Raw genomic sequence first — 19,480 nt, 5'->3', positions numbered from 1 at the left:
TTTGTGTTGCTAATAACCTAAGAAAGTATCTGAAAATTAGACCTAAAGGGATTGTCCAATATTAGATATCTATAGACTATCTGTTCTGGTCTGGGGATCTCTGACCATGGACTGGCCCCTGACTGATAACTTCTCAGTCAAGTTAAAAAGAAAACACAAAATAAAAATCAGGAGTCTGATCAGTGTGTAATCTGTAGTGTGTGATACTCCTACACCCTGCTGTGCACATTAGAAGTAGCCGTGGGCCCGACTAACTGACCTGAGTGGGCGCGGACACAGCCGGAGAGATAACTCCCCTACCAGTGAAACAGAAACCCCTGACTAGTATCACATTTATGAGTAGAAGATACCGAAGAAGCCCCGCCCAGGTGTCCGACTGGACTGACGGTGAATATGGGGGGCACAGAGTATAGAGGAGGAAATAAACGTGAGACACAGAAATCCTGACACTGAGCAAAGGGATAAAACACAACTTATATCACACACAAAAACCCTACAAAAAGTCCAAACATCCAAGCAGGAAAAAGCCTGGGGGTCACTGCACCCGGAACACTGTGCTTGGATAAGGAAGCTCAATACTTAGCTAAACTTCAGGATAGTGTGAACAGGCAACAAGGAAGCTGGATGGGCCAGGACTCAGATGCAGATGGAGTAGCAGCTTCAGGCGGACAGACCATGTCTGGGACCAGGAACTAGAGTATAAGACCGCCATCAGACAGCCTGCACAGAGGATCTAAATAGGAAAGAGCAGGTCTCAGAACCACCCAAAGACACCCCAGGCACTGACCCACAAGGCAACTCATCACGTGATCCATGCTTCAGTGCTACTGCAGAAACAGCATGCCCAGTGTGAACATTCCCCTGCAGTGCATCAGATGATCCATGCACCGAATGCCGCCCGGACACTCCACACCTGAACCTAACAGTCTGAGACCACAGAGACCGGGTCATAACACTATCCTTAGACTAGTTACTCAATATCATATCTATGGGGCCACCACTCATCAACCCCACCTATTCCCTGGATAGTGTACAGAGTCTAAAGCAGGTGGCTTCATACATTGTATATGGACTGTGAAGACCCCCACCGATCTGATACTGATCCTCATCCTAAGGATAAGTCATCAATGTCTGGTCTTGGACAACCCCTTTATTGTATAGACAGACACCAAGTGTTACGATGAGGTGAGGAGACGTATATAGGAGAGTGTGTGCAGGTCTCCATGTTCTCACATGTTCTCTGTTACAGATTTACATACTCTGACCCACAACATCTGGAATAATCCGCTTCTACAGGACTCTACTGTTCCCGTCTGAAGTACAGGAGATCAACAGGGAATATTCCAGAAGACCAAGCGATCTCCACCACGACCTACAAGAAGTTGATGGCCCAACCAAGTAAAACGATTCTCTAATGTTTCCTTGTAGTTGGGAAAGACGTATGGATAATAAATGGAGAAAACTCCATAGATTTATATTAGTGAAAGAATTGCAGGGAGATGTGACAACCATATTGTCGTAGAAACCCTATGAGACCACCCATCTCCCAGGCCACAGTTAGCAAACTTCTTGCCAAATTTCGTACAACTGGTTCAGTGTTGGATAAGCCCAAATCTAAATCTGGACAGTATGAAAACTGTCACCAATGATAAAACATCAGTGGCTGTCTTGGCAGCATTTTCCACAGCATAGCACTGGTCGTATGTCCCTGGAGGGTGGCATCAGTCGAACATCTATATGATGGATACTGGCTACGCACAGATGGCAGCCTTACAAGATCCAGCTGCTGCCAGGGCAGCCACTCATGTTTCTTCATTGGTGTCAGTTTTTATACGTTCAGATTTGGGCTTATCCAACACTGAACCAGTTGCATGAAACTTGGCGAGCCGTTTGCAAACTTTGGCATGGGAGATGGGTGGTCTCGTAGGGTTTCTCAAATTGAAGTCTACTGAAGTTGCAATGCAGCCTAATACAAGTAAATGGAGCTCCGCGACCTGAGCAGCTGCTGAACCGTGCAGGGATATTGTTCGAATACACAGTGCAGACCGATGCGACCGCCTCACTCTATCTGTCCCTGGTCAGACCTCATTGATCAGCAAGGGACAGTATGCTATAGTGATATACACTCACCAACCTGTGCCCACAATACTGTCTTAAAGGGGCTGTGCCAGTATGGACACAGATCAGGGGAAAGGTATGATCGCCCAACTGCTGGGTCCCACAGCGATCAGTGGAAAGGTGGCCTGAAAGTCCCCAAAGCCTTTATGTCAGTCGGGCACCAGTGAGCGTACATGACTGGTGCTCCATTTACTTCTCTGCGGCTTCCAGCAGTCCCACAACAGGGAATAGAGCGCCGGTCACACAAGAGACTAAATACAGCAGCATGTTCTCAGTGGTCTTACCTTTGGTGCAAATTTAGACTGTGATTTCTGCAGTTTTTATTTCCATTTTTGAAACAATTTTTAGACTTATTTAGATATTGGAGAAGAATTTTCTAGGAAGAAAGTGAGGTTGTAGATACATTTGTAGCTTTGTATTCTGTGGATGAGTGTACAGATGTAACAATCCCACTGAATAGACATATCCATATCCTACACTATAGATTGGGTCACTCTTCATTATTTGTATTCTAGGGACTCTCTTACTGACCGTCAGTAACGATGGCACCATGAGGATCGGTCTGCCGCCAAAACATCTTCAAGACAGCTATCATGACCGGGCTGTAGTGATAGGAAAACTGGAGAATGTCCGCCATGTTATCTGCAGTCCAGAAGGAGAGCTGTTCTGTGTCCGGGGCGCAGATCTCTACAGGGGGCCACTGCCATCAACGGAAGGTGTCGACTGGTTTTCTATGGCCAGAAGAGTTGGTAGAGGCGAATGGGACAGAATTGGGTTTCTTTTCTTTCACCCAAATGGAGAATTGTACAGTATAACCTACCAGGGAGAGTTCTACAAAGGTCCACAACCGGACAATGAAAACATACCTTGGATGTATGAACAAGCCACAAAAATTGGTACTGAATGGTATCCCTGCATTATGGTTGCCAAGATAACTATTAAGATAGGTAAGAAATATCTATTCTGGATCATACGGTACACAGTGTCATACCTCATGTCCAATGCTCTCTTCTTGTGCTCTCCCTGTCTCTGTAAATGCGAGGACAGATGTAGCAGTTACTAGAGGTGAGCAAACACTATTCGATTGAATATCAGGCTGTTCGAGGTATTTGATTTCAATCAAATAACAGGCCGCAAACACAGTAAAAATTTGTGTCCCCTCCCAGCTTCCCTGGCGCGTTTTTTTCACCAATAACTGTGCAGGAGAGGTGGGACGGGAACTACGACAACGGAGGCAGTGAAAAAAAATAGGAAAAACCCATTGGCTGCCGAAATCAGGTGACTTAAGATTTATACGAATAGTCGCCGCCATCTTTGTCTCATTTACGGTGAGAGATAGGGAGAGAAAGACATCTGCTGAGGGCTAGATAGCTTCTAGTAGGCAGGGGAAAAAGGAAGAGAAACAACAGCTCTTCTCTGAGCTATATACTGCAGGGACAGGAGTCCAGCTTTCCACTGGCTGTCACCCCAAAACAGGGATATAGAGCAATTAGGTCCGGCTATACAGTCCTATGAAAAAGTTTGGGCACCCCTATTAATCTTAATCATTTTTAGTTCTAAATATTTTGGTGTTTGCAGCGGCCATTTCAGTTTGATATATCTAATAACTGATGGACACAGTAATATTTCAGGATAGAAATGAGGTTTATTGTACTAACAGAAAATGCGCAATATGCATTAAACCAAAATTTGACTGGTGCAAAAGTATGGGCACCTCAACAGAAAAGTGCCATTAATATTTAGTAGATCCTCCTTTTGCAAAGATAACAGTCTCTAGTCGCTTCCTGTAGCTTTTAATCAGTTCCTGGATCCTGGATGAAGGTATTTTGGACCATTCCTCTTTACAAAATAATACAAGTTCAGTTAAGCTGTACCCAGCTTTACAGGTGGTGTCCCCCAAAAAACCTAACAGGGATACAGAGCAATTCAGCCCAGCTATATACGCTCAACCCAGCTTTCCTCAGTGTATAGACCATAAACATCGCATTACTATACATCTAAAAATGCGTAAAGCTAGCGCAAAGGGATGGGGACGAGGACGGGGAAGAGGACGGGGGGGTGGAAATGCAGATGGGGAGCAAGGTTGTGCTCAACCAACAGCGTCTACTGCACCTACTGCTCTCTTGAAGCAAGCATTACGCTTCTCCACAGTCCCCGGCTTGATGGCCACATTAAGTAGGGTGCAGGGTACAACACTAACCAGGCCCAAGCACCAGGAACAGGTGTTACAATGGCTGGCGGGCAATGCTTCCAGCACATTCTCCACCAGCCAGTCAGCCTCTACCTGCAGTCGTGTTCATACCCAAGAGCCTGCCCCTCGTTCCTCCCAACATGCCCAATCTTCCCAGCAAAGTAATCCCACCTTTCCCACCTCCCAGGAGCTGTTTTCGGGTCCATTCACTGTCCCTCTCTCTGTCCCACCACGTCCCGAATCACCAGAGGTAACAGATGAGCTTCTGTGTCCTGATGCCCAAACGCTGGAGCATTTGCCATCTCCTGTTGTTGCTGTTGAGCATCAATTGGCCCTCAGTGACGATGATGACGACACACAGTTGCCATCAGGGCAGCCAGTTGCCATGGTCGGTGTGCAGGAAGAGGAGGAGGAGCCAAGAGAGGAATTGGAAGAGGAGGTGGTGGACGACGAGGACACTGACCGACCTGGACAGGGCTGATGTCAAGCGGGGAGAGCAGTGTAGATGTGGAGGGAAGTGCAGCACCAAAGAGGGTGGCTAGAGGCAGAGGCATGTCGATAGGCAGAGGACAGCTGCTTCACCGAAGCCAGGCCACAGCCAGCAGGGCCCAAAATGTTCCCTATTCTAGCCAGCCTAGAAAACCTCCCACATCGAGGCCACAGTCTTCGGTGGTGTGGAATTTTTTTAATGTATGTGCTGCGGACAAATATAGTGTGGTTTGCACACTCTGCAACTCAAAACTGAGAAGGGGCTCTGAAAAGAGCAACCTCACAACCACTGCAATGTGCCGTCATTTGGAAGGCAAGCACTGGGCTCAGAGGCAGAGAGCAAACACAGGACAATCGTCATCCGGCGTTGCCGCCACTGCCTCTCCTACTCTTGCCAGTGCTTGCGCTGCAGTCCAGACCAGCAGCCAGGACTCCGCCACATCTGCCTCCGCCACTTTGGAGACTTCTCCCTCATCCTCCCCTTTTCCTGCCTCAGCTCCTTCTCCTGCCTTAGCTCCTTCTCCTGCACCATCATGCACCTTTTCCCAGCAACTCACTATCTCCCAGACTTTTGAGCGTAGGCAAAAATACAGCACTGTCCACCCCCATGCACAAGCCTTAAACGCGCAAATCTCTAAACTCCTGGCCCAGGAGATGTTTCCGTTCCGGCTTGTGGAAACTCAGGCCTTCCATGACCTGATGGCAAGTGAGGCGCCTCGCTATGCTGTCCCTAGCCGTCACTACTTCTCCTGCTGTGCCATCCACGCCTTGCACCAGCACGTGTCACGTAACATCCGGCGGGCCCTAAGTTCTGCGATTTGCACAAAGGTCCACTTGACCACCAACGCATCGGCAAGTGCATGCGGACAGGGACGCTACATTTCACGGCACACTGGATGAATGTAGTTGAGGCTGGGACTCGGTCACAATCTGGGGCGGTCTACCTCATTTCCCCACCCAACATTCCTGGCAGGGGCTCTGAACCACCGCCCTCCTCCTCCTCCTCCTCCACCTCCTCCGCCATCACATTGACCCCAGCTACCAGCTGAAAAAGCTGCAGCACTGGCGTGGGGAGACGTAAGCAGGCCGTGCTGAAGCTCATAAACTTGGGGGACAGACAGCACACTTGAGGTGAGGGATGCCCTCCCTGATGAGACGGCAACATGGTTTTCACCGCTGCACCTGGGCCCAGGCATGGTCGTGTGTGACAACGGCCGCAACCTGGTAGCAGCTCTGGAGCTTGCCAACCTCCGACACGTTCCATGCCTGGCCCACGTGTTCAATTTAGTGGTGCAATGGTTTTTAAAAACGTACCCCAATTTACCCGAGGTACTGGTGAAAGTGCAGCGCTTGTGCGCCCACTTTCGCAAGTCCACAGTAGCCGCTGCTAGCCTCCGAAGCCTCCAGCAACACCACCATCTGCCAGAACACTGGCTGATGTGCAATGTCCCCACACGCTGGAACTCGACGTACCATATGTTGAATAGAGTGTGTGAGCAGCAGAGACCCTTGATGGAGTACCATCTCCAAAACCCAAGGGTTCCTCAGAGTCAGCTTCCACAGTTTCTGCACCATGAGTGAAAACTCAAACATCTCCTCGTACAATCTAGGCCACATATACAACAAACACAGAAACCACCATAGAACAAATAAATGGCCAAAAATTTGCAAAAAATACATCTATAAAATATAAATTTTATTAAATAAATAGTAAAAAATATTTTCTTTAACAGCAGGGCAGATGGTAATAGCTAAAGAACATACAAACATACACACAAGACATAAAATGGGAACAAAGGGACAGTATATGGCTATAATGTAATAAATGAATCAATAGCATAGATCATAAATATCTCAAATTCATACTTCCACATCCATAAATAAGCATGAGCAAAAGTACTAAATGAGAGGGTGTAAAATTAATCTATAGGCATTTAATATGCCAAAATAGAGTCACAAAAATATATGGACCCAACCCATATCAGTACTGGGAATCCCACAGTAAAGATGCACAGATGCCACAAACCAAATTATTCCAGGTACAGGTAGATAAACAGTTTATAGTGAAATACAAACACTCTATACAGCAACTGAGCCAGACTATGATACTGATATACCCTCTCAGAATAACAGAAATATGCTACATGCTATACCCACAAGAGACAAAGTGTACCTGTGGCCATGGTGTCTGGAGCAAGCCAAGTCCCAACCAATGTATTGAACCCTGAACAACCGCCTCTACACGTTTCACCTGATTTCAGGCTTCCTCAGGAGGCATAGGTCTGAAGCCTGAAATCAGGTGAAACGCGTAGAGGCGGTTGTTCAGGGTTCAATACATTGGTTGGGACTTGCTCCAGACACCATGGCCACAGGTACACTTTGTCTCTTGTGGGTATAGCATGTAGCATATTTCTGTTATTCTGAGAGGGTATATCAGTATCATAGTCTGGCTCAGTTGCTGTATAGAGTGTTTGTATTTCACTATAAACTGTTTATCTACCTGTACCTGGAATAATTTGGTTTGTGGCAACTGTGCATCTTTACTGTGGGATTCCCAGTACTGATATGGGTTGGGTCCATATATTTTTGTGACTCTATTTTGGCATATTAAATGCCTATAGATTAATTTTACACCCTCTCATTTAGTACTTTTGCTCATGCTTATTTATGGATGTGGAGGTATGAATTTGAGATATTTATGATCTATGCTATTGATTCATTTATTACATTATAGCCATATACTGTCCCTTTGTTCCCATTTTATGTCTTGTGTGTATGTTTGTATGTTCTTTAGCTATTACCATCTGCCCTGCTGTTAAAGAAAATATTTTTTACTATTTATTTAATAAAATTTATATTTTATAGATGTATTTTTTGCAAATTTCTGGCCATTTATTTGTTCTATGGTGGTTTCTGCACCATGAGTGGCCATGGATGGCAGACTTATGCGAGATCTTGCGTGTCTTTGAGGAGTCCACCAAGAGGGTCAGCTGTGACAACGCAATTGTGAGTGTCACAATCCCACTCCTGTGTGTGATGCGACAATCCCTCATCGCCATCAGGGATAACACATTGGACGCTGAGGAGTCGGGCATAGGTGCTGAAACATCCCAGCAGGACAGTCAGGGCACACTCCTGTCCGCTTCACAGCGTATATTGAAAGAGGAGGAGGAGGAGGAGGAGGTGGCAGATCTCATTGTCACACAGGAGGCTAGCGGGGAAGTTCATTGCGTCCCATTGCTGCAGCGCGGTTGGGACGAAATGGAGGAGAAGGAGGAAGAAATGGAGAGTGAGCATTCCGGTGGGGGCAGCCAAGTGACGCCAAGTAACACTCTGGCACACATGGCTGAATGCATGTTGGAGTGCTTTGCAACTGACAAACGCATTGCCAAAATCCTGGAGAGCAATGACTACTGGATTTTTGCAATCCTCGACCCCCAGTATACAAATGTTTGTAATTTTATTCCAGTAGAGGGGAGGGCCAGTCACATGAGAGATTGCCGCAAGCAACTGGTGCAGAATATGATGGAGATGTTTCCATAAACTCTCGTTGGCGGCACACAGGAGAGTTCCTCCAACAGGCCACAAACTGTCATCCGGTCCACACCCGGCAGGGGCACACCCTCCAAGGTCTGGGACACGTTAATGGCACCCCGTGGCCAAAGTACCGCCACTGAGGGGCCTAGTGTCACCAGGAGGGATAAGTATAGGCGCATGTTGCGGGAGTACCTGGCCGACACCAGCCCTGTCCTCTCCGATCCCTCTGCGGCCTATACTAATTGGGTCTCCAAGTTGGATTTGTGGCTGGAATTTGCGCTGTACGCATTGGAGGTCCTTTCCTGCCCTGCCGCCAGCGTGCTTTCCGAAAGGATCTTCAGCGCTGCCGGTGGCGTAATTACGGATAAGCGCAGCCGGCTGTCAGCTGACAGTGCTGACCGGCTGACGCTCATAAAAATGAGCAGCCACTGGATAGACCCATCATTTTCATGTCCACCGGTGTCAAGCACCCCGACATGAAGTTGCATGTGTGTGCTCACCCTCTCCAATTCCTCCTCCTCATACTCCTCCTCCATCAGCGCTGCACAATTCTGATCCTACTAGGCTTAATCCACCCTGATACCCCCAACTCTGCTGGTTAGAGTGTCTACTCACTCCAAGGGCCAAAAACTCTGCTGTTGCAAGGCTCCACTCACTCCAAGGGCCAACAAATCTCTGTAGGTAGAGGCTGAAGTCACCTGAAGGGCCTCAATCTCTGCTGGAGCTCAGTTTAAGGGCCTGTAATTTAATTTGGAAGGGCTCATGTTAAGGGCTAGAAAAGTGAATTTTGGAAGGTCTCACCACATCACACACACACATACATACATACATATACACATCACACACACACATACATACATACATACACATCACACACATATACATATATATACATATATACACATCACACACATATACATATATATACATATATACACATCACACACATATACATATATATACATATATACACATCACACACATCCACAATGACAGGTCAGGGGGGGACTGAAGGATTTCCCATTGTCTATTCCATCTGTGGTTGTCATGGGCAACGTGATTTAAAGGGGTGCTTGGTAATGTTTCTTTAGCTTCAAATTTGGGTTTTTGTCCATCAAATTGGGGAGGAAAGAAGGTTTCCAGGTATTTCTCCACTTTCATAGTGGTTTTTTTGAGTGTGGAAAGTGTGTAGTTGTTAGGACCTCTTCACACAGAGTAAACGCGTGTGTATTTTGGCAAAGTACACGTGTAAAAATACACGTGTAAAAATCAGGCTCCCATTGACTTCAATGGCATTTTCTTTTACACATGTAAAATGTCATTGAAGTTAATGGGAGTCTTATTTTTACACGTGTATTTTGCCAAAATACACGCGTGTTTACTCCGTGTGAAGGGGCCCCTAGGCTGTGATAGTGGGGTAATAGAGGGTCTTTGGTGTGTTAGATGCCCCCAGACATGTGCCCCCTGCTGTCCCAGTTACATTGCAGAGGTGTTGCATCATTTCCTGAGGTGTCATAGTGGACTTGGTGACCCCTCCTGAGGTGAATGGTGGGATCCCCTGTAATGAAGCATTTTCTCCCATAGACTATAATGGGGTTCCATATTCGTTCGAATAATTGAATATTAAGCGGCTATTCGAAACGAATAACGAACATCAAATATTTCACTGTTCGTTCATCTCTAGCAGTTACCAAAGTCTGACAATTGTTGACCTCATTAATTTACGTTCCAACACCTCTGTCCTGCACCAATCAAATATCTTTAGCACAATGTATGGAGCTGGAGGCCGGAGAAATGCAAACACTGTGCTAAAAATGATTTATTGGAAAACATTTGGGTGTCAGACCCCACAAAATCATTATCACATACCTTGACATAAACCATGTTACATACTATTTCATTCTATGGGGTGTAAGGTATTAAACATCAAGTTAAGATTCGCTACATTTGTTTCTGACTGTTAATTTACCATCCTGTCTATTGGCCCAGGCGCACGGCGCACCGATATACAGGACAACGTTGTTTCAATAATCAAATTAACAGGTTTTATTCCGATAGGTTTGCAGGGTTTTGATCAATTATTCTTTGACCCTGATGGGGTTCTCTATGCGATCACCGGTGATGACAAACTTGTCAAAGGAAATCCTCCAACAGAACAAGAATATGATGAGTGGCTGAGGACAACTACGCTGGTTGGCGAAGGCGGCTGGGCTGGTTTCTTCCGTTTTATTTTGTTTTCTCCTAAAGGAAAACTATGGAGTGTAGACAGGGAGAAAGGAAACATTTATAGCGGATTCATACCAGACGACGGGAAATATATAGACAACGCAGAGCATCTGGGGTGGGACTACCATGAGTTTCAGTTCCTCTGTTTCACAAAAGACAAGACCATCCGCAATATCATAAGCTTTGACTTTCTCCCTGAACAAGGACAAAGAGTTTCCGAGACTCCGGAAGTGATCGAGGAGAAAATCTATGACAACAGAGAAAGCAGCACCATATTAAAGCACACCTTCATGTGAGTAGGACAATGTGTCGGTTACTAGCAAAAAACCGCTTGTACATATTTCAGAGTGACCCCAATCCATGGTCCACAAAGTCAAGGGGCAATCTATAATCAGAGGCCTTCTCCTTAGCTTGGAGCCACCATGACAATACTCTGCTTGTCTCACGTCTGGCCCTGGCACCTCCTGTAAACCAGAGAATCACAAAAGTTTCCAATTCTATGGATTCCAGAACTTGTGGCCAAACCATTGCAGTGGCATTGATCATAAAATGTGTTTACAATCCCCCTAAACCTAAGACCACGTACAGAAGACAAGATGCAGAATTTCCTGAGAGAGTTTGCTGTGGCTAAGCCATTACAATGATCCTTGTTATAGTCCCTGTCAACCCAACACAAGCTGAATGAGTTATGTGTATATATACCCTTAGTACTGTAATGGTGACAACTGGTAACTCTAGCCATGTAACTTGCCAAGATCTGCTGCCATATGACACCATAACAAGTCCATCAGATGGTCAGGTCAGGAGAGGCTTCATGTTCAGGTGCAGTAGACCTTATACAGGATTTATCTCTTCTCTCCCTTGTGGCAGGTTTGATAAAACAGTGAAGGCTTCCAGCTCCTTCTCCCATGAACATGGATTTACATTTGCAGTTGGGGCTTCGCTCACATTTAAAGCCGGGATACCATGTATTTCTGAGACTGAGGCGAGAGTGTCAATGAATCTGAGCACCACCAACACCTGGAAATTCACAGAAACCAATGAGACTGAGGTAAGTGAGCGTTGTCTGTCACTGTCTTCCCAGTCTAGCACCTCTCTGCCTGGTGTCTCACAATGTCCTCTTTATGGTTTTGGCTGGTAAGGACAACTTCACATGGGTGGGTTTGATCCATTAACCACATGAGGACCGCCGTACGTAAATTTACGGCCTCATGTGCTGGTACCTAAAGACCGGACTATTGCCGAAATACGTCCGGCCTTTAGGTACCTTTCTGGCGGGGGGAGGGGTGCGGGGGGGACAGGGGTTAGGTGTTACTAACACCTAACCCCTTCCTCCATAACGTCCAGTCGGAACTGAGTCCGACTGGAAGTTTTAACCCTTTCGATCGCGCCGTGAAACATCACGGCGCGATCGAAAGGCATCCGCCGACAATTGAAGCTGATCGGCACCCCCCGCGGCGAGATCGGAGGGTGCCGATAGCAGTAAAAGGTAGTCTGGGGTCTGGCCAGTGACCCCAGACTGCCCGGAGCCCCCACATACCTGGTGATCCTGCCAGGACCTTCTGATGTCAGGCTGTGCGTCTACACAGCCTGACATCCTGCTACGGAATGCCATGTGGGACACCTGCAGGCTGTGTCTCACATGGCATTCTATATCAGCAAAGTATTGCTGATTGAAGTGTCCTAAATGGACACATGAAAAAGTAAAAAAAAATGTAAAAAAAATAAAATGAAGTGTATGAAAAAAATTAATAAAGTTATAAAGCCCAAAAATCCCTTTTTCTCAATAGAAAATGAATTATATAAAAAAAGAACTCAAAAGTAATAAAAACAATGCATATTTGGTATTGTCGCGTCCGTAACAATCTGTACAATAAAACTGAAATAATATTTAATGTACACGGCGAACGCCGGAAAAAAAAAACGGAAAAAACTCGCCGGAAGTAATGATTTTTCGCCATCTCACCATACAAAATATGCTATAAAAAGTGATCAAAAAGTCATATGCATCCGACAACAGTACCAATAAAAAGCGCAGGTTGTCCCGCAAAAAATAAGCCCTCAACCAACTCTGTCAACCGAAAAATAAAAATGTTACGCCTCTTAGAAGATGCGATGCAAAAAACATTGATTTATGTCCCCAAATGTGTTTTTCCTCTGCAGAACTAGTAACACATAAAAAAATACTATAAATGAGGTATCGCCGTAACCGTACCGACCCGCAGAATAAAGGGAACATGTTACTTATACTGTACGCTGCATGGCGCAAAATTAAAAAAGTAAAACTCAATGCCAGGATTGATTTTTTTTTTTTAAATCCAGCAAAAAAGGGTTAATAAAATGTATTCAATAAGATGTAGACACCCAAAAATGGTGTCATTACGAAATGCATCTCATCCCGCAAAGAATAAGCCCTTATATGGCCGCGTCACCAGAAACATAAAGAAAATATAGCATCTCACAATGTGAAGACAAAAACCCTCAAAAATCGCCAAATTATTAGAACACAACTGGGTGCGTCATGTAGGGAATATATAAGCTGTGTGAGCGGATATCAGGGGACACCCCAGATTTACAGCTTATGAGGGAACAGACACCAGAAGTGACCCCTAAAGTGACCCCCAGAGTGACTCCCCCAATCATAGGAGCTACGGGGACATAGTAGGGAATTTGGTGTTTGCAATGTCCTCCGCACAGCTTATACATTCCCTCTTCGCCATCCGCTGTGCAGTCACGTCCGGGATACTAATACTCACCACACCCCCTGATAAATTCTTTGAGGGGTGCAGTTTTCAAAATGGGGTCACTCCTGGTACCCCATGGAATCCACTTTTCTGGTACCTTACAGGCTCTACAAACATGACATGGCGTCCAGATACCAAACATCTGAATCTGTACTCCAAAAGCCGCATAGCGCTCCTTCCCTTCTGCACCCTGCTGTACGTCCAAACTGCAGTTTATGACACATGTATGACACATGTATGACACTGGTGTACCCCCGGATAACGGACATAATGTCATATGTGGGTATAAACTGATACTAGGGCACAGCCGGACACAGAAGGGAAGAAGGGTCATTTGGTTTTTGGAGCACAGACGGTTTGGTTTTTGGATGCCATGACACTTTTGTAGAGCTGAAACGCCAGTAATTTGGAATCCCCTGATAAATTACCTTATTTTGGAAACTACACCCCTGAAGGATTTATCCAGGGGTACAGACAGCATTTTTAACCCCCAAGTGTTGCTATAACTTTATATATATAACTATAACTGTAGTGGATTGTGAGAGGTGAAAATGACCATTTTTCCAGGAATACGTCCTTTCAGTGCGTAATATGTTGTGCCCACCTTGTATCAGAGATGAACGCTCTAAAAGCTGTTGTGCCTGGGATACCCGTTTAACAGTTTTTGGAGTGTCTCTGCTGACATAAGTCGGGCACAACATGTTGCACACTGAAATGGCAAATCTGTAAAATTTTCATTTTTAACTTCTCTATCAGTTGCGATTTCATTTCTGGAAACTAAATAAATGCAACACTCAAGGGTTAAAAATTCTCGCTACACCACTTGATAAATCCCATCTGTGGGCTAGTGTCCAAAATAGGGTGACATGTCTGCGGATTCCACTTTATTGGCAATTCAGGGGCTTTGCAAAAGTGGCAAAAAAAACCAAACTGTGCTCCAAAAACCAAAATAGCGCTCCTTCCCTTCTGTCCCCGGTTGTGCCCAAACAGCCGATTCTACCCACATATGGCATTAAGTACGTTATCCGGGGTACACCAGTGTCATACATGTGGGCATACACTGCTATTTGGGTACCCAGCAGGGTGCAGATGTGAAGGAGCAATATGTGCTTTTGGAGTGCAGATTTAGATTCTTCGTTTTTGGACACCACGTCACATTTGCAGAGACCCTAAAATTGCCCCTACAAAATGGGGTCACTTCTTGGTGAATTCCAGTTTACTGGAACCTCCAGGGCTCTGCAAAAACATCATGGCGCCCAGAGGGTCCCTCTAAATCTGTATCCCAAAAGCTAAAACGCACAGTGGTCCTTCCCTTCTGAGCCCTGCTGTGTGCCCAAGCAGCAGTTTACACCCACATATATAATTTTTTGACCCCCGGGATGGCCCACTTAATAGTTTTAGGAGTGCAGGTCTCTGACAACACAAAGTGGGTGCAACGTATTGGGCACCGAAATGGCAGATTTTTAAAAATTTCAATTTTCATTTTGTACATTAATTTTTGGGAAGCATTTTAGGCTCAAAATGATAATACCCCTTGATACATTCCTTGACAGGTGTAGTTTCTAAAATGGGGTCACTTTTGAGGGGTTTCCATTGTATTGATACTTTAGGGGCTCTGCAAATGCGACATGGCACCTCAAAACTATTCCAGCAATATATGCCCTCCAAAATCCAAATAGCGCTCTTTCCATTCTGAGCCCCAGCATGTACCCATACAGCAGATTTTGGCCACATATGGGGTATTGCCGTGTTCAGAAGAAATTGTGTAACAAACTGTGGGGGGCTTTTAATTCTTAAACTATTTGCAAAATTAAAACTATGGCGCTAAATGGACGATTTATTGGGAAAAAAAGTAATTTTTCATTTTCACATCCCAATGTTAATAAAATCTGTGAAACACCTGTGAGGCCAAAATACTCACTCTACCCCTAGACAAATTCTATGAGGGGTGTAGTTTCCAAAATGGGGTCACTTATAGGGGGTTTCCACTGTATTGGTACTTTAGGGGCTCTGCAAATGCGACATGGGACCTGAAAAATATTCCAGCAAAATCTGCCCTCCAAAAGCCAAATAGCCCTCTTTCCATTCTGAGCCCCGCCATGTTCCCATACAGTAGATTATGACCACATATGGGGCATTTCTGTGTTCAGGAGAATTTGTGTAACGAACTTTAGGGAGCTTTTTCTCCTTTATCCTCTTGTGAAAATTAAAAATTTGGGGCTAAATTGACAGTTTGTTGGAAAAAAAGTAATTTTTCATTTTCATGGCCCAATGTTAATAAAATCTGTGAAACAGCTGTAGGGTCAAAATGCTCACTCTACCCTTTAATATGTTCTGTGGGGGGTATAGTTTCCCAAATGGGGTCACTTTTAGGGGGTTTCCACTGTATTGGTACTCTAGGGGCTCTGCTAATGCGACATGGCACCTAAAATTATTCCAGCAAAATCTGCCATCCAAAAGCCAAATAGCGCTCCTTCCATTCTGAGCCCCGCCATGTTCCCATACAGCAGATTATAGCCACATATGGGTTATTGCCGTGTTCAGGAGAAATTGTTTAACAAACTGTGGGGGGCTTTTACTCCTTTAACCCCTTGTGAAAATGAAAACTTTGGAGATAAAGTGACATTTTAGTAATTTTTCATTTACACATCCCAATGTTAGTAAAATCTGTGAAACAACTGTAGGGTCTAAATGCTGACTATACCCCTTGATGAATTCTGTGAGGGGTGTGGATTCTAAAATGGGGTCACTTTTGGGGGGTTTCCATTGTTTTGGTACTCTAGGGTCTCTGCAAATAAGGCATGGCGCTGAAAATTATTCCAGCAAAATCTGCTGTTCAAACACCCAGTGTCGCTCCTTCCCTTCCATGCACTGCCGTGTGCCCAAAAATCAGTTTACACCCACATGTGGGGTATTTCTGTGCACGGGAGAAATTGCACAATAAACTGTCAGATGCATTTTCTCCTTCAACCCTTTGTGAATGTGTTAATTTTGGGTCTAAATGAATGTATTAGTGAAAAAAAATGAAATGTCTAAATTTCACTGCCATATTATTTTTATTCTTATGAAATGCTTAAAGGGTTAACAAACATCCCAAATGCTGTTTTGAATAATTTGAGGGGTGCAGTTTTGAAAATGGGGTAATTTATGGGGGTTTCTATTATACAGGCCTTTATAATTACTTTCAGAACTGAAGTGGTCCCTAAAAAATTGGTTTGGAGAATTTTCTTGTAAATCTGGAAAATTGCTGTTACACTTGTAAGCCTTGTGACGTCCAAAATAAATTAAAAGACAATCAAAATATGATGCCAATATAAAGCAGAGATATGGGAGATAATATTTATTCATGTATTTGGATGGTATGACTATCTGCCTGAAAAGCAGATAATTTCACATTTTGAAAATTGCAATTTTTTTCAAATTTCCATCAAATTTCCTAGTTTTTTTATAAATAAATGCAAAAATATTGATTAGTGTTTACCACTAACATGAAGTATAATGTGTTACAAGAAAACAATCTCAAATTCATTTGTGTAAGTTAAAGCGTCTCAAAGTTATTGCCATTTAAAGTGACACATGTCAGTTTTGAAAAAAGAGGCCTGGTCTTTAACATACTTTTGGGCCTGGTCCTTAACCGGTTAAATATGGTTCAGATGTTGGAAATATTTCCCAAATATGACCCAAACCTGAGCAGGTATCCGGACTCTCCACATTATAGCTTTCTATGGTGCGCGGAGTCCATGCATCCCGGCGGCTCTACTGTCTTGTGCACTAATAGTGTTTTCAGTACTAAGACAATAGAGTTTCAAGGAGATGTCATTGACTTCTAGAATCAGAGATGATTATGATGCTGAGAGTTCTGGGCCTGACCAGGAAATATGTCCAACATCCCATCTGTATCTCAGACCAAACCTGCCTTTGTGAAGCTGATGTAAGGTTTGTAGGGACAGCTCAGCTTCTCAATATCATCCAAATTGTGGGAATTATGGTAAATGATCGACTGACTTGTCTTCTGTTCTAAAAATAAGTCCCGGACTCACATGTCTTACTTCCTTCCTGCATCCTTCTCTTCTTTGCCTCCGTTCTCACCTTCACCCTACCTTCTTTCCTCCTCGTATTCACCCTTCTCTATTTTCTTCTCTCCCTTACCTTATTTCTTCATCCCTCACTTCCTTCCATTATTTTGCTTCCCCCCTTCCTGCTCCTCCATTACTTCTTACCCTCCAACTCTCCCTTTCCTCATCTTGGCTTATATTCTTGTGTCTTTGTTCCTTCCTTGGTTGTCAGTCTTGTTTCTGTCCCTGGTAAACACTGAGATGTTCCTGGGCTATGAATTAACCATTTATGATCCTTGTATCTTCATACAGGTGAAATTCTCATCGAAGTCAGACGTGGAGGTCTCTCCTGGCAAAGCCATACGAGTGGTGGCATCAGTGGTCAAAGCAGATCTTATTGTGCCGTACCAGGCCAGGGTCGGGACCCTCTTTGGGGCTGAGACCGAAGTTACTGGCACCTGGAATGGAGCTACACATTATAATCTGATGGTCAAACAGAAGGATTATAACAAATAGCAGATCCTCCATGTAATGTGAGAGCAGATATAGGAGCTGGCCATAGAGAGGAGATTCTGCTCCATTAAATAATAAGACTTGGCTTAGATTAGAAAATGCAATAATTATTATATTAGACTATTATTATATCGCTTCTGCACTGAATCTAATATGCATACAATGCAGTAATAGTAAAAGTTGGATTATATTATTATTATTTTGTTTAATTCAGCCAGGAATCTAATAGGGTGATGGATTTCTCTGGAGAACCTTTCATCAGAAGAAGACTATCTAAGGGAACCTCATTAAGTAGCAGAGATGGTACAAACCCTCTGATAGTCCTTCATCCAGGTGATACAGATATTTCTACTCCATATGTGAGGCCATCTATAGACAGAACTAGATATAGGGTAGAGCCAGATTATCCAAAGCTTTATAATATCTGCAGGGATGTAGTGACCTGGTGCTCTGTGGTCCTGGTGTTATATCAGTAATGTCCGCTTGTTCAATGATCTGATCATTATATAATGTATACAAATTATCTGCCATCGCTAAACTTACAATAATCTAATAAAATGTTCCCATTCTCTGAGCCTTGTGTTCTTCAATATCTGTGGAAATTCCAAAATATATAACACATATCTTCTATAACGTATTACAGCCTCAGTTATATATCACATCAGCAGTAACATAACGCATCTTCTGAAAAATATCATCTCGGTAACATATTATATGCTCTGTAACATATCACATCTCTAGTAACTTATCACATATTATCTATTCAGTAAAATTTCACATCTTTCATAAGATAATACATTATTAGTAATGTCACATCCTTGGCATAATATCACATTGTAAATAACGTATCCCATCTCTGTAACCTATGATGTCTATAGTGCCATATCACATCGTAGGTAACTTAGGATTATGATTCTGTACAGAGGGACACAGGAATAGAATTTTGGGTGGGAGGGGGGAAGGTTATTGGTACATACAAGTAAACAATTTGCAATGTTCTTCTAAGTTCAGAGAGTGTCTTTTATGGCTGTCTCAGGTCAGTGATTCCTGTAAGATGCCATGAACCCATGTGACAGATTCAACCCTTCCTGGAGTGTGTGAAACAGAGTCATGAGCTTGTACTCATAAATCCTCCTGTCTTTCTTAGACTTCAAATTTCCTCTTAAAACCAAAATTTTCATGCCATTGGTGATATTATGATCTTTATTGCTGAAATGTTTTGACACAGGAGGGTCCATTCTTCATTCTCTAATTGTGTGGTAATGTGAGTTCATCCACATTCTGAGCTTCTGTCTGGTCTCTCCAACATACAGATTTTCAGTGGAACATTTGGTGCACATTATTACATACACTACATTAGGTGTGTTACAGGTGAAGGTACCTGGGATCTTGTATTCCCTGTTAGAATTGGGGATCTTTATCTTGTCGGCAGCACCGCACCTCTAATAAGGCGAGGTGAGTAGAGATGAGCGAACAGTAAAATATTTGTTATTCGTTTCGAATAGCCCCTCAATATTGGACTATTCAAATGAATATCGAACCCCATTATAGTCTATGGGGAAAAAATACTCATTTCAGGGGATCCCACTCTTCAACTCAGGAGAGTC

The 19,480-nt window shown here is 44.1% G+C and overlaps 1 protein-coding gene across 1 annotated transcript; it reads left to right on the top strand.

The window, feature by feature from the left end:
* Positions 1-1,302: 1,302 nt before the first annotated feature.
* Positions 1,303-17,876, top strand: LOC142218520 (uncharacterized). The gene is made up of 5 exons (XM_075287701.1): positions 1,303-1,398; positions 2,634-3,065; positions 10,394-10,853; positions 11,432-11,612; positions 17,673-17,876. The coding sequence occupies exons 1-5, from the start codon at positions 1,386-1,388 to the stop codon at positions 17,874-17,876; spliced, it is 1,290 nt and encodes a 429-aa protein (XP_075143802.1). The 5' UTR covers positions 1,303-1,385.
* The last annotated feature ends 1,604 nt before the right edge of the window (positions 17,877-19,480 follow it).

The sequence above is a fragment of the Leptodactylus fuscus genome, chromosome 1 (assembly GCF_031893055.1).
Source record: "Leptodactylus fuscus isolate aLepFus1 chromosome 1, aLepFus1.hap2, whole genome shotgun sequence".
In the NCBI taxonomy this organism is placed as follows: Eukaryota; Metazoa; Chordata; class Amphibia; order Anura; family Leptodactylidae; genus Leptodactylus; species Leptodactylus fuscus.
This window is presented reverse-complemented; position numbering and strand designations above follow the sequence as displayed.